The sequence below is a fragment of the Zingiber officinale genome, chromosome 6A (genome assembly GCF_018446385.1).
Source record: "Zingiber officinale cultivar Zhangliang chromosome 6A, Zo_v1.1, whole genome shotgun sequence".
In the NCBI taxonomy this organism is placed as follows: domain Eukaryota; kingdom Viridiplantae; phylum Streptophyta; class Magnoliopsida; order Zingiberales; family Zingiberaceae; genus Zingiber; species Zingiber officinale.
In genome coordinates, this window is record NC_055997.1 from 137,166,328 (window position 1) to 137,180,689 (window position 14,362).

A 14,362-nucleotide genomic window follows, 5' to 3' on the forward strand; every position below is an offset into this window, starting at 1 on the left:
GATGACATATGGTATGCGAGCACATGGTGTTTCACCCATCAGGTGATGAACAAAAAGGAATGAAGAAAGAGTAAGAGGAGAGGTAAGACCACATGTTGTACACTTTAGAGGCCTTGGAAAACTACCAAGACCTCCAATTTTTTTCTTGCTAGCCTTTTTCGCCGGTATGGAGACTTAGTGTTGGACCTTGCTCACATCATTTTGTGCTGCAGAGCACACTAATATGGTTGGTAACAAGATTTTAGTACAAGTGGGGAGGGAAGGAAAAAAGAACATGGGGACACTAAAAAGCAGTCTAGGTGACTGCCAAGGTGGGAATGGAAGGGGATCACTTTTGCTACTAATATCCTTTATCAAGAACTGGATACTTTATACTGTCCATACCTACTTTAGAAAACAATTAAAATTATAATGTCTAGGTGACTGCCAAGGCGGGAATGGAAGGGGATCACTTCACTTATTAAAAGCATAGAACTTGCATTAGCTTCTACATATCTCTACTAATTTCCTTTATCAAGAATTAGATATTGTATACTGCCTATCCCTACATTATCAAACAATTATAAATATAATGTTAGAGTCAATAGTTTAGTCTCACATTTTGTTGGTCGAAAGTTGTAAATAGAATGAGAAATTATATGTCTATTAATATCTGTGCTTGTCCATAGCCGCATGGTAGTTACAATGTGTGAATTCTCCTGTGTTGCTCTTATAAATTGTTCTATCCATTTATGTATCTCAAAAAAGCACATACATTGATGTATGTACGTATAACCTATTTGACAAATGTAATCTCTTTTAAGATTTAGGATTACGACAACCAAGACTAGAAGGAGATGAATATTTGTCTATTGTCGATGAATTTATGGAAGCAGCATTTGCACGATGGCCGAAGGCAGTCATTCAGGTTTAAATGGTCAGATGATATTTATAACTAATGCATGGTAATATTGTTGTTTTGTTGCATGATGAGTTTCTATTGTTTCAGTTTGAAGATTTCCAAATGAAGTGGGCTTTTGAAACTCTTCAACGATATCGTGAAAAATTTTGTATGTTCAATGATGATATCCAGGTTTATTTCTCTAGCTCCACCATGTATTTTGCTTCCCCGAGGACATCTCTCGTGTCATATGAAATGTTGGTTTTGTTCATCAAAATAAAGTTTCATTTACTTGAATAAAAAATATGAGGGGGAGGAGGGGAAATGAAACAAAAGATGCAGAGTTCCATATGTAATATGTGATCTTTCTCTCCCCCTCTTGACTTTCCATCCAAATAAACAGACCCTAAAAAATGTATTCTAGAAGGCTTTCTTCTTCTTTTTCTTCTTTTTTTGTGTCAAATGCTCTTCTTCATCAGGGAACTGCTGGTGTTGCACTAGCTGGATTGCTTGGAGCTGTGAGAGCACAAGGAAAATCTCTAAATGATTTCATGAAGCAGAAAATTGTTGTGGTAGGAGCTGGAAGGTATACTAAATCTATGGTTGCTGACTTTGTTGTTACAACTAAAATCCACCAAAATTCATGAACACAATTCCTAATCATTTCAATTAACATAATAAGCATGTTGAGATGCACACATTATGTGCTCGATTTTTTTTTTTTTTGTGAATATCCTGTTCCATCAGTATTAATTGTATATATAAAATGCCTCAGCTAATAAAACTTTGTGAGTAGATTATGCATTCTATAGTAGATTTCCTTGCATTCTCTAGTAGATGCATATGGGTGTGCGGGTAGATAGATCCATGTCCATATTGTTTTGTTGTAAGCATCCGTATGTCAAATTTTTAGTATGAATTTGGCAAAACATGGATCTGATTCAACCTGCAACTTGTCCAGTCTGCAACTTAATGAGTTACACAGAATGCATCTACCTATTCTTAGTGGGATTATGTTATAATTAGTTTAGGAAAAAGTGACCTAAAAGGGAAAAAATCTGAAGAATTCTCAAACAAGTGTCCAGTTTTGTAAAATGACCTAGCTGGGCCCTCACATGATCATCATTTAGCTGGATCCGAAAAAGCTTCTAAGAAAGTTAACAAATATTTAACATGTCAATTTTCTTTCTAAAAAATGTTTTCATAGAGGTGCTTATGCCATCCAGATTTTTTTTTGGGTTCAAAACATTTAAGTGGTATTAGGGAAATATCACCTAGGGGCTGTTCTAGGTCATTTTCAAACATGGAAATCTTGTTGGTACATTTTTGAACATTGAAGTCCCTATTAGGGAAATCCTCCAATTATGTTTCTGAAGCATTTGTTTATTTGTTTTGTGACTGAATATTTTTTATGATATTCAGTGCAGGAATAGGTGTCCTCAACATGGCTAAAAAGGCTATTTCTAGAATGTGGGGAAACAATGAACCTTTTGACGGAAATCAATTCTGGCTGATTGACAAAGATGTCTGGTTCTCTTCTATATGCCTCAGAACATCCAACTTGCTTGAAATTTGAAATATATTCAATTCAGTTAGTTTTGTGTTCCTTCATTTGGTGGAATAGAAGTGTGACAATTGGAATTCCAGGTTCCAAAAGGTCAAGGATTCAACAAATATCACCAAAAAATTGGACATAAGAAATTTCACACCCTTTTTTGATGCAAGATTACTATCATACAGATAGTGAATTAGTTAAACAACATATCCAACATAATAGTTCAATGAGAGTTCAGCAGAAACAGACTGAGAAATTAATATCATTCTGGGTTCCCAAACACGAGATGCAGTTTAAATTACTTAAACTTTGTCTCTTTTAGAACTTGTATCTTTTGGAAATTGGTTTCAAAGCTTGTTGAGAACTTTCTCTAGTTTCTTCCACCAATTTGAACCAGCTTAGTCCTCTAATGCCAATTCCACAATATTTGATTCATCTTCATTAACTAAAATTTATGAGTTTAGTCTATTTGTCTCTTTAGTCTATTTCCCTCAAATTTGTATAAAAAGGAGAGAATGTAACATATTTTGTTAGTAGGAACCTCTATACTAAGTCAATTAACATTCTGCTAGTAGGAGTAGGACGAGGAGCCTTAGCACAACGTTAAAGTTATTGCTGTGTGACCTGGAGGTCACGGTTCTAGTCGCAGAAACAACCTCTTACAAGGTAGGTAAGGCTGTATACAATAGACCTAATATGGTCTGACCGTTCCGCGGGACCCCGCATCATGCACGGGTGCCCTTTTTGTTAGTAGGAGCAGCTCTTACTACTAATAAAATGAATTTCGTGTAGTATGAGAATGGACTTTGTGTTGAGATTGTCTTAAACTATTTTGCATCTTTAGAATCGTAACTTAAATACATTCATGATATCCGGTACTGGACTACTGGAAGGCCATGTCACATATGTTTGTGCTTCAGGGAATCATGATGTACTTGTACAATTTACACTAGTATGGTTTGATGCAAATTTAATATACTGTCTCTATTAATAACATAGGTTACACTTTTTTTTTTTGTCAGCGTGTTAAGAAAATTTTCCATCTATCCATAGGCGTTCACATCTGGCATGTGAAATCTTAGTCATGGCATGCAAACTACTTTGGCTAGCAGTGTGTTTACGTGTAACCATCAAGAAGTTAAATTCTTGCCATCAGATGTCAATTATGAGCAGATGCAAAAGAGGTCAAGATGAGATTAAAGTGGTCAATTGAACTTGTTCCTTGCAGTTAAATTAGTCATTGCATGAAGCAAAATAGGGTTCTGTATCAGGCGATACAGCTTGATACAAACAAGTCCAAAGAATTCACTGGGTTGAATTGACTTTCATTCCTTACTTTTTTCAATCATTTGTTCAGAATGGTTTTGCCTTCTCATCTACTTCATTTTTTTTATCTTGTCAACAAGATCACTATTATTGCTAAAAATTCACTAATGCTTATCTGCCTCTACATGCACATCAGCTGTCCTGCATAAACTCTTATCATAGATCTGAACTATATTATCTTAAATATCTGTACATGTTTTAATTATTTTTGCCCAAGTTTTTTATGATATTTTTCATTGGGTAAGTCTTTCCTTGCTTATTTGTATGGCTCTTTCTCACTCCGAGATTATTTTGTTCGACTCCATAAATGCGATGCAAGGAAGCCACAAATTAGTTTAGCTGTAGTTGTTCAGTCTTCATATTGTATGAATTGAAATATTCTTTACACATTGAAAATTTATTGACCAAAATTTGGCACTTTTATATGGCTACTTGTAAATCTAACAGGTGTACTTAAATTATTATAAGCAGGGTCTTATTACAAAGGATAGGAAAGGAATTGACCCTGCAGCTGCCCCATTTGCTCGTGGCTATGGTCCAGAGGAAGTCGAAGGACTTAGAGAAGGTGCTAGCCTACAAGAAGTAGTAAGTATTCAATATAACTCATCTTCTAGACTGGATTAGATTAGATACATGATGCTTTGTAATTTTTTTGAGAGGTAAGTTTTTTCTCTTAGGTTTTTGTTATCAATATGCAACTTATTGATTTTTCTGGTGATTAACTAATGAAAATATCCAGTACCTTTAGGTGCTAACAACAATATGCTTGCCTTCCAATTTTAACCAAATTGTCCTATCGTATTCAATTTTATAACAAATATATGGGTAGTATGACATCCCAAATAATATAAAGCAAATCCAAATCGTTTGGTGATAGAAAAGTTCAAAAAATATAATTTTGATTTTTTTTTCTTGAAATTGAAAGGTTAGACTGAATTTCTAAAAGCTGGAAAGTATATATATTTTTTTCTGTAATTAACCCTTCCTTTTATTTACATACAATAGCTGCTTGGTATCAATTATTTCCATACTTATGAAAGACCCTAATCTATTTTAGGTCAAAAAAGTGAAACCCCACGTGCTTTTAGGATTGTCAGGAGTTGGTGGTATCTTCAATGAGGAGGTATGCTGAGCTTTCCTGCAAATGCATTCAATGGTTTTAGACAATATAATTCTATAGTTGCATGGTGATGATCGTCATCAAGTAGGGACTTCTTTGTCATGGAATGAATTAAATGTTCATATCCATAGGTTCATCTACACCATATGATCCCAAAAATTGCCTTTAGTGACATCCAACTGATCTATACCTGTCTATAGGTCCTTAGGGCCATGCAACACTCTGATTCCTGTCGCCCTGCAATATTTGCTATGTCAAATCCCACAAAGAATGGTATTTTTTATTAAGCTTCACACAACATTTAGCTTTACTTTTGGCTAGTAGTTGTTTGTATATGTTTAAAAGCATGCCTTTTATTTTGTAGCTGAGTGCACTCCTAAGGATGCATTCAAGTATGCTGGTGAAAACATAATTTTTGCTAGCGGAAGCCCTTTTGAAAATGTAGATTTAGGTAAGAACTCTCTTTTCATGGAAATTATACATATGTACTTTGTGAAGTTTTGGTTCCTAAACTTTTCCTCTCCTGTTTCAGGAAATGGGAAAGTAGGTTATGTCAATCAAGCAAACAACATGTATCTGTTTCCTGGGTATGAGTTTCTTTCATGTAGCTCATGTTTCATTAGAGTTTATGTTTTTTCGCTTAGGTAGACCTCTTCTTTGAAAGAGATTGCCATTATTGTTCTTATTCATTTACATCGCTGAAGTTGGTATACTTATAATTGTGTCTTGTTCTCTGTTTACTATTTTTTTCTCAACACTCCCTTTTATGTTGGTTCAAAAATATTATAAAAATTAGCTTATTACGAATCTACACAGTTCTAGTAATTCCTATAGTTTGTGAACATATTAATTAAGTGATCATTCAAACTAATAAAAGTGATGAGAATCTCCTTGGAGTGAGCAACACCACCACTGAGGGCAATGTGCCTAGCAATTTGATTATTACAATATAATTGCATTGGCTCGCTAGCAACATTACCTAGCTCATTCATTAGCTATTTGAACTAGATAAGCCTAAATGTTATAAGAACCATAATTAAGTATTTCACCTAGTTACAACTATTTTCTTTATTCTCTTATAAAATATCAGATTGCCTTCAAGAAGAACATGATGCCCTTATAATAATCTATGAGAGAGCCTACCTTAGGTATAATAGAATTCTTAAGGCTACTTCCTAATGGTCATGGCATGGAGCCTCAAGAAATTGACTATACACAAACTAAAAATGAGATATATGACTTGTTGACGGGAAGGTAATACAACTTTTTGATTAGTCTCCTATACTTCCATAGATCAAATAATATCTCCCAAGATACTAGCCTCTTTGATCATGTCAAACACAGATTTCCATTGAGAGATATAGATCTCTCTCCCTAACCTAGCAATTTTTATGCTAAGAAAACACTTCAAGGTGCGAAGATCTTGGTTTGAAAGTTCTAAGAAAATTATGCTTTTAGTCATGATTTATACAATAATCACTAATAATGATGACACAATTTACATAAACAATAGCATATGCTTTCTAAAGTGAGTTAAGGGAAAATATTGGGTGACGAGTTGTTCCAAACTGAAGAACAACAGGTTAATTATAAAATCATACAATAACAACCCGGCCTTATCCCACTAGATAAGGTCGGCTAAGGTTAATTACAAAACCATGCCTTGGCAAAATAACTTTAACCCATACAAGCTGATTTAACTTAACACTGGATCAATCTCCTCTTGAGAATAAACGTTGGAGGTGCTCCATGTATACCTCCTTATTGCGAAATACATTATTTATGTCTAGTTGATATATTAACCACTAAGATGGTTGCTAAGAAAAAGGTGAATTGAATAACTTTAGCCAAATGAGAAAGCATATCAAGGTATCAACTCTAAAATTTTAATGTATCCTTTAACCACTTGTTTGGGCTTTAACTGATAGACAATGCCTTCAAAGGACATCTACATAGGGAATATCCACTTGCAGGCAAGTGTGGATTTTCCAGGAGGAAGTGCAATTAGTTGCCAAATGCCATTAGAATGGAAGGTTGTCACCTTATCAATTATAACGTATTGGCATCTGAATCAGGTAGAACATCGGAAATAATCTTAGAAATATACATGAGGTCAAAGAAGAAATAAAGTCGAATTGGTATGTATAAAGAAGAATAGGAGATACATCGAAAAAAAGAATGCAAAATAGTGCACCTACAGACAAGGGTTAAAGTTTCCACTCAATTCAGAGTTTTGGCCAAAGAACGACTATGTTTCGGAACAATATCATTCCTTTTTAGTTGGGTGTTGATTGCTCCAAGGAGGTGGAGAAAGAGTATAAGGTAAAGGAGGATGTGGAGAGGTAGAGGAAGAGGCATACTAGAACCCTTGTTTGCTTTGGCGAAGTCCTCGTAGTGCCTTGTTGCTTGCAGAGGAAGATCACTGATGTTGTCACGGTGTCATGAAAAGGAAGAGGTGTACCAGAAGGTTAGAAGTTAGAACCCTAGTTTCCTTTGATGGAGTGCTTCTCACAGCGTCTTCAGAATCTTGTCACTCGTGAAGGAGGTAATGACACAGTGATGTTGAGGTGTCACTCGAAGAGGAAGAGGCATACCAAAATCCTAGTAGCTTCAGGAGAGTGCTTCTTGTGGAGATGCAGGTGTTGTTGGGGTGTATTGTGTGTTCTTGCATGACAGTTGGTGGGCGGAATTAAAATATTCACATGTGCTGACTGGCATAGAGCCAAATTTGAGTCCTTGCTTATACGTACCTCTCCAAAAGGTAATGGAAAGTCCAAATCAGTGGCTGAATTTGGGGCTGAAGACAATTTTGGAACAAGAGTGGGTTTTCAAGGAGTAACACTAATAGGGTAAACCATAGGTTTTTTACTATAAATCATCAGCAATGTCAATACTAGTACATTGCTTTAAAAGAAGAAAATACAGTAGGTGCAGAGAGCAGGGAGAGCCTCTAGCTCTATGACAAATCAAAAGTAGGTGAGGTGGGAAAAGAATGGAGTAGACTTAAAGAATGTAATCTGCAATATTAAACGTATGTTGCAACTCAAGAGAGTAACATTGATACCCTTCCACATACGAGGGTAACCAAGAAAGATGCATTTGATAGATCTAAAAGACAATGTTTCTATCCGGAGACATGAAATGAAAAACATTACAACCGAATAACTGGTTAGAGAATCACGAAGGAAATGATTTGTGAAAGGGATAACCAAGATGAATAGTAGGCGACTTTGATTTTTAACATAACATACTATGAAAATGGTATTGTCCTAAATTTAAGAGGAACTCCTATACTAGTTATATTGTATGTGTTATCTCAACTTGATCATTTTTTCTCTCAGTAACACTGCTTTATTAAGATTTATAAGGACATAAGAAAAGTGAAGAATATTATGAAAGAGGGAAAGGTCAAATGTGTGAGAAGAATACACATTAGCTTGATTATTTTTGAGGCTTTAATGGATACTCCAAATTGAGCTCTTATCTCAGAGGAAGAGAAAATGAAAAAAAAAAAAAAACATTCAAAAAGTCTTTTTTTTAAAGAAAAGCTATGCCATTCTAGAATAGTCATCTATGAAAATAAACGAAGGATTCAAAATCAGATTTTGAGGAAACATGACTTGGACCTCAAAATTTAGAACACACTAAGGATTAGATGCTAGAAGGCCATCTTTTTCTCTCAGCAACTCCTAGTTAAGCTGTATGTGAACACGAAGATTGATTAAGTACACCCTTGCGATAGAGAATGGAAAGTTTATGAGAAAAATACTTCTTGTAGTTATTGCAAGCTAATAGACCCTAATTGAATTATTATCTCAGTGCAGAAAGAAGAGAAAATGGAAGAAAACTTGGAATAGCCTTTTAATAAGAAAAGTCTGTGACTCTCGAGTGGTTGTCTAAGTAACGAGGAAGTTAAACCAAATTTTGATGAAACATTGACTTGACTCCCAAATATTAAATCTACTAAAGATAAAGGTGCACAGGCACAGCACATTTATAGATACTAAGAGGCAATGATTATTGTGCATGTTTTCTTAATTGACAGGGCATTCAAATTTCTGAAGATCGGACAAATTAGGACTATATTGTGTAGGTTTCCAAAATGTTCTTGATAACTGTGTACGTGGAGAGGGTCAATTACCAGAGCAAATAAATGCAGTTTTACTTAACAATCTTACAACTTAGTTTATTAACATAAATAAATTCAAAGAAATTTGGGTACAAAAGAGGACAGACGAAAGTGTTAAGGATGGTGTAAGATGACCTGAACAACCCAGCACAGATAACAGTGATTCATCCGCTAAATTAGCACTCCTAGGATGAGATGTAGCTTTAAGATTAGAGAAAAGAGTAACAGATACCTGAAAAGAGTAATATTATCAGACATATTCAGAGTTCCAAAATCTATAATTCTTATTTTTGACCAATGAACATTTGTTAAAATATAATAGAAGCATCTTAATGAATCAGGGATGACAAGGACTGATATTGAGTAGTCTTCCACTGGAGTAAGCGTAGATATTCCTTGATATATCAACAGTTTGTCTAGCACTAGAAGGCTTACTATTAAGAAGGCCAACGTGAGAAATTTGCATGGAGTGCATCATGCTGAAAAGATTAGATATCTGAAAATGAATAGAAATTGAATCCCTGAACAGAGAAGATGATGTGGAAGAAGTAACAAGGCCTACTCAAAGTAAAAGAAGCTTCAGATTGATCGCAGGCAATTGAAAGAAGATTGTAAGTGGGAGTAAACTATTTCACTCCCTTGGCTGCCTGTGGCACCTGTTGAGCTCCAGGGTGTGGAAGAGATCACTGTGTCAGACATCGGCTGGAGCTGGGCAAGTCAGGCGTCGGACCAATTGGCGAACAAGGGGAAGCTCATGAAGAGGACATTATGCTACAAAAGTTACATGGAGGAGCTCATCACTATGCTGCCATGTTTTTGCAAAAGGTCATGCGCTGATCTCAGCACATGACAGTCATCTGTAGAAAGGTAAATCCGGAAACCGAGTAGGCCACCAGATGGGAAGATATTTCCGCCGGCTTCGTCGGGAATCGACCCTTGCCTATTTTTGCAAATCTACTATGTGGTGACCAACTGGACTATGCCCTGGGGCTACTATGCTGCCATGTTAACAGCATAGATGGTTGAATCAGTTTGAAAATAGCTAGAAAAGCTTTGGGTCATTGGTCACTAGTTGAACCAATGGATCACTTAGTCAGATTGCAATGCATATCAAACTGAGAACCAATCCAAATAATTAATTGGTCAGACCAACTCTGTTAAATTGGTCCAATTGCAGAACTATTATAACATTTTTGAATTTTAGTTATAAAATTTGTAGTTATATTAACCATTTTAGATCTATCTAATTTATCAGAATCTAAAAAATAAGTATTTTTTGATATGCATTTATACATTGACCAAGGTTCAAGTGTGGTGGGTCTCTCAAATTAATGGTCTCAAATTATCCAATTAAGGTTTCTTAGATTTTTTTATGCTACTGGTTTATTAAAATTGTAAAAAAAATACACCTTTGTCTATCTAATATTAGAGTAGATAAATGAATATTTTAGGAATTCATGGGAGAATGACAGCTAGTTTTTATAGAATTGGTCACCTCTACCCTTTATTAATCAGTTCTAATTCAGATCTGGTCTAATTTGACAACTGTGTTGTATCCAAAATCAGTTTTTTTTTTTCTTCTAGTTGAACTGCATTGTCTGGTTTGATTTTTACCTCAGATTGCTATTGTTATTAAAGTTGGCATATTTAAAATTGAGCCTTGTTCTACATTTTTTGCGACTAATGCTACTGAAGGTATTAAAATTTCAGGATTGGATTAGGAGCACTTCTTTCTGGCGCTAAACATATTTCAGATGGGATGCTTCAAGCTGCAGCTGAATGGTAAGTCATTACTTTTTTTAAAAAAAAAAACTTACATTTTCTTAAAAAAGAAACCTTACCACTTTGGTTGTGATAAGGGAATGAGATTATTAGGCGGGCTTAATTTGAATTAAGTTCACAAAGATCTGTATTATCTATTTATTTAGAAATGGTCATTCAAAAGCTGCAGCCTCTATTACTCTATTTGCCATTTACCATGCAAAATGGATTTGGTTCATCTCGGTTACTGACTGGAATCTTGACTTAATGGTTCTTAAAACAGTCTGGCATCATACATAACAGATGAAGATATTCAAAAAGGAATCATCTTCCCTTCTATTTCAAGGTAAATTTAGCATCCTATAAGAATGAAATATGGCTGTAAAATATTGGTACCTTATAATCTGTCTTCTTAACTTACCATCTTTATCCAGTATAAGGCATATTACAACACAAGTTGGGGCAGCCGTAGTACACGCTGCTGTCGCTGAAGGTCTCGCCGAAGGGCATGGTGACGTGAATATCAAAGAACTTTCTCACATGTCAAAGGTACTGCAAAAAATTTACGTCGTCTTTTATCCTTAATTTGATTGTTTACCTTGTTATCTAGAAGTTATGGAAGTGCCTTTACATGCATTATTGCAGGAGGAAACAGCGGAGTATGTTGCTCGCAATATGTGGTACCCTATTTACAGCCCTCTCGTTCATGATTAATAAAGCGATGTTATAAGAAAAAAAGTCGATGTTATCAACTGATGAACTCGATACCATCTGGTGTTTACCATTTTACTCATTTTTTCCCTGGGTGTCCTATGGGTAAACTTCCAGAGGAATTTAGTTAGTTATGTGGAAAAGTGTTTCCAAATAGAACAGTTTTGCTGGTGCTTAATGTTCATTACTCCCTATGGACAATGGAATAACAAATTTTAACCCTCTAATAATTCGCGATTTCAGGTTTGGTTAGTTGGAAAACACCAAATCATGTGCATGTTTGTTTCTGCTTACCTTGCTTGCTAGAGTCGATAGTTAAAACCTGCTTAACATAATGTTTAGATTTTATGTTGAAATTTAATATTCATCAATTGATGATTAAGTTGCTGTTAAAAAAATGCTGTGATCCATGCAGTATAGTCCCATGCCTACAAAATTTATCTTCCATGCACTATTCAACTGTTCAAATTAGTAGTGATCCGTGATTTATTTTTTTCATAATGGTCTGTAGACAAACTGGCAAAGGTGCTAAGGCGAATGAATCGTTTTTGTCACCATATCTACAAAATGTATATTGGGCATCCTACATGGAATATTCATCTAATTAAATTCTTATCCATTTTCTTTCTTCCTTTCCAATTTCCATGCCACTATGTCTTCCACCTTCTCTCTGAAACCCACAGCTTGAAGCTTCCACCAATAACTAATTCTCCATCTAGCACAGTAGTAGTAGTTGTTGTGTGTGACAAGGTCTTCGTCACAGACATGGATGAACTGCCATGGTGAATGAGATATCTGCTAGCCATCTCACCCTTGACAGAGACACAGAGGAGCTTAAGCTTGTACCTTGTTCATATACCCCTCTCTCTCTCTCTAGGGTTGTGAAAAAAATCTCCCAAGTGGCATAGTCAGCACTGTAGTGTGGCTTTTGGCGAGCCTGTAGGAAGTTCCGGATGCTGGATGTTTACTAGGAGTGCAGATAGAATTGCGCTCAGAATTGATTCAAAAAATATTAATTTATATTTTAAGTTATCAAATTTAAGTGAAACTTGAATATATTCTATAATTTTTTAAGTCAAATTTTAACCTATAATATTATATCAGTTTGTTCCTCGCAAGTTTTTATTTAATTATGATTATTTATTATATTGTCTAATAACTGGAATTGGAGTTCTTAAAAAAAATTCTAATTGAAATGGAGTTCAAATTGTATTTTGAATTAAGTTCAAATTAAAATTATTTATATTTTTAATCTTCGAATTAAATTTAAATATTATGTATTTTTCGAACTCAAATTTAAATATTAATATTTTTATGCCATTAGTTTATGTTCATTTGCACTCTAAATTGGTTCAAATGAACTGCATAAGGTTTTGTTTTTTTTCACTGCACATGCAAATCACATATGCAATATACAAATCATTAGTAACCTACATATGGTTCTCTAAAAAATTGAGGGTAGATTCTCTGGTGAAAAAAAATTAGGAGATGTATTATTTATAATTGTAGTCGGATCATGATCGTTATATAATTACAATTGGTTGTAATCTTTCCTTGAGTTCATCATTTCTCCCAGGTTATAGTTTGGGTCGGAACGGATGACTAGAAGTTGTTGGTAGTGTGCAAGTGATCAGGTAACCTGGCGCTGAGCGAGGGTCGACCTTCGGGTAGCCTCCGACTACCTACTCTGACCCAAATTGTAACCTGGGAGGATGGTAAATTTAAAGAGAGATCACAACTAATTAAGATCGGATCGTGATGATGATCCGATCGCAATTATAAGTAATCCATCTTTTAATTCACTTTTTGATGGATCAAGAAATCCGAGCTCAATAAAATTACACCTAGGAGATAGAGATGTCTCTTTTTGCCAATTTCCTAACTTGTGGTTAAAAAGTTGGAATGGCTAGATTCGTGTGGTGTGGAGAAGATAAGAGGGTTTTTCGAAAAGGAATATGGAGCTTTGGGGCTAGGAAGGTGGTTTTATTAAATGAGGCATGTTCTGTGAGATACATATGGGATGTTGCACCAAAGAACACCTTGTTTGTTAAAGTGGTTGTCTACGCAATTTTTTAAGCAACATTCTGTATCGACGGTTGGTAGAGGTTCTTTATCTTTTGCACTCACAATTCATTCTAAATCTGACAAAAGGTAAGATGATAATGCCCATCCCAAGTAATCAAATATTAATTATCCTATCGCAATATACACAAAGATAAATCATAATAATACAACAGCCTTCCTAGGTGGAAGGGCATAACCTAAGGCGATGAACCCCTCAAGAATTGACTCGTGCCCAATCTGACAAGTTTGTCATCTGAATACCAACTGCGTTATGCCTAAAAAAGATAGATCCACTACCTTAACGGCCCCCCTAAATACCAACTGCGTTATGCCTAAAGCAAAGAGGGTATGTTGTCCAGTGCTATTGATGATGGTAAGGACACAAGATTGTGGAAGAGTACATCTTTTATTATCAAAGACAATTGTCCAGTGCTATTGATGATGGTAAGGACACAAGATTGTGGAAGAGTACATCTTTTATTATCAAAGATGATTTGTCGTGCCATTGCAGAATGTAAAATTTTAGGTATTGTTTGGAGGGACTTGCCTTTTCTTCTGAAAGTCTAGGCTTGGGGAAGAATGTTGATTGAATGGGTATTGTAGAAATCTTTACTATTATTTACAGCTTAATTGACGTTGGATATGATATCAATTATTTTGTGGGTTGATGAGAAGACAATTAATAAAGAGAAATATGTTGTTCTCTATAGTTTTACCAAAAAAAAGAAAATTTTATTAAAAATAGAAAATTAATTCCTCAAATAGCTAAATATGTGTTTATGTAGATTCTAGATCCTAAGACTCAAAGAAAAGAAG

General features: G+C 35.0%; 1 protein-coding gene across 1 annotated transcript in view; it reads left to right on the forward strand.

Annotated features, from left to right (window-relative positions):
- The window catches only part of LOC121998276 (NAD-dependent malic enzyme 59 kDa isoform, mitochondrial-like), a 29,812-nt gene extending 18,084 nt beyond the window's left edge, over positions 1 to 11,728 (forward strand). Inside the window, exons 7-19 of the mRNA XM_042553122.1 lie at positions 804 to 907; positions 989 to 1,072; positions 1,360 to 1,466; positions 2,303 to 2,405; positions 4,233 to 4,346; positions 4,819 to 4,884; positions 5,082 to 5,154; positions 5,246 to 5,332; positions 5,414 to 5,468; positions 10,721 to 10,792; positions 11,055 to 11,117; positions 11,206 to 11,320; positions 11,417 to 11,728. Coding sequence (XP_042409056.1) covers positions 804 to 907; positions 989 to 1,072; positions 1,360 to 1,466; positions 2,303 to 2,405; positions 4,233 to 4,346; positions 4,819 to 4,884; positions 5,082 to 5,154; positions 5,246 to 5,332; positions 5,414 to 5,468; positions 10,721 to 10,792; positions 11,055 to 11,117; positions 11,206 to 11,320; positions 11,417 to 11,485 — 1,112 coding nt within the window. The 3' untranslated portion in view covers positions 11,486 to 11,728. The remainder of the gene's footprint in view (positions 1 to 803; positions 908 to 988; positions 1,073 to 1,359; positions 1,467 to 2,302; positions 2,406 to 4,232; positions 4,347 to 4,818; positions 4,885 to 5,081; positions 5,155 to 5,245; positions 5,333 to 5,413; positions 5,469 to 10,720; positions 10,793 to 11,054; positions 11,118 to 11,205; positions 11,321 to 11,416) is intronic.
- The last annotated feature ends 2,634 nt before the right edge of the window (positions 11,729 to 14,362 follow it).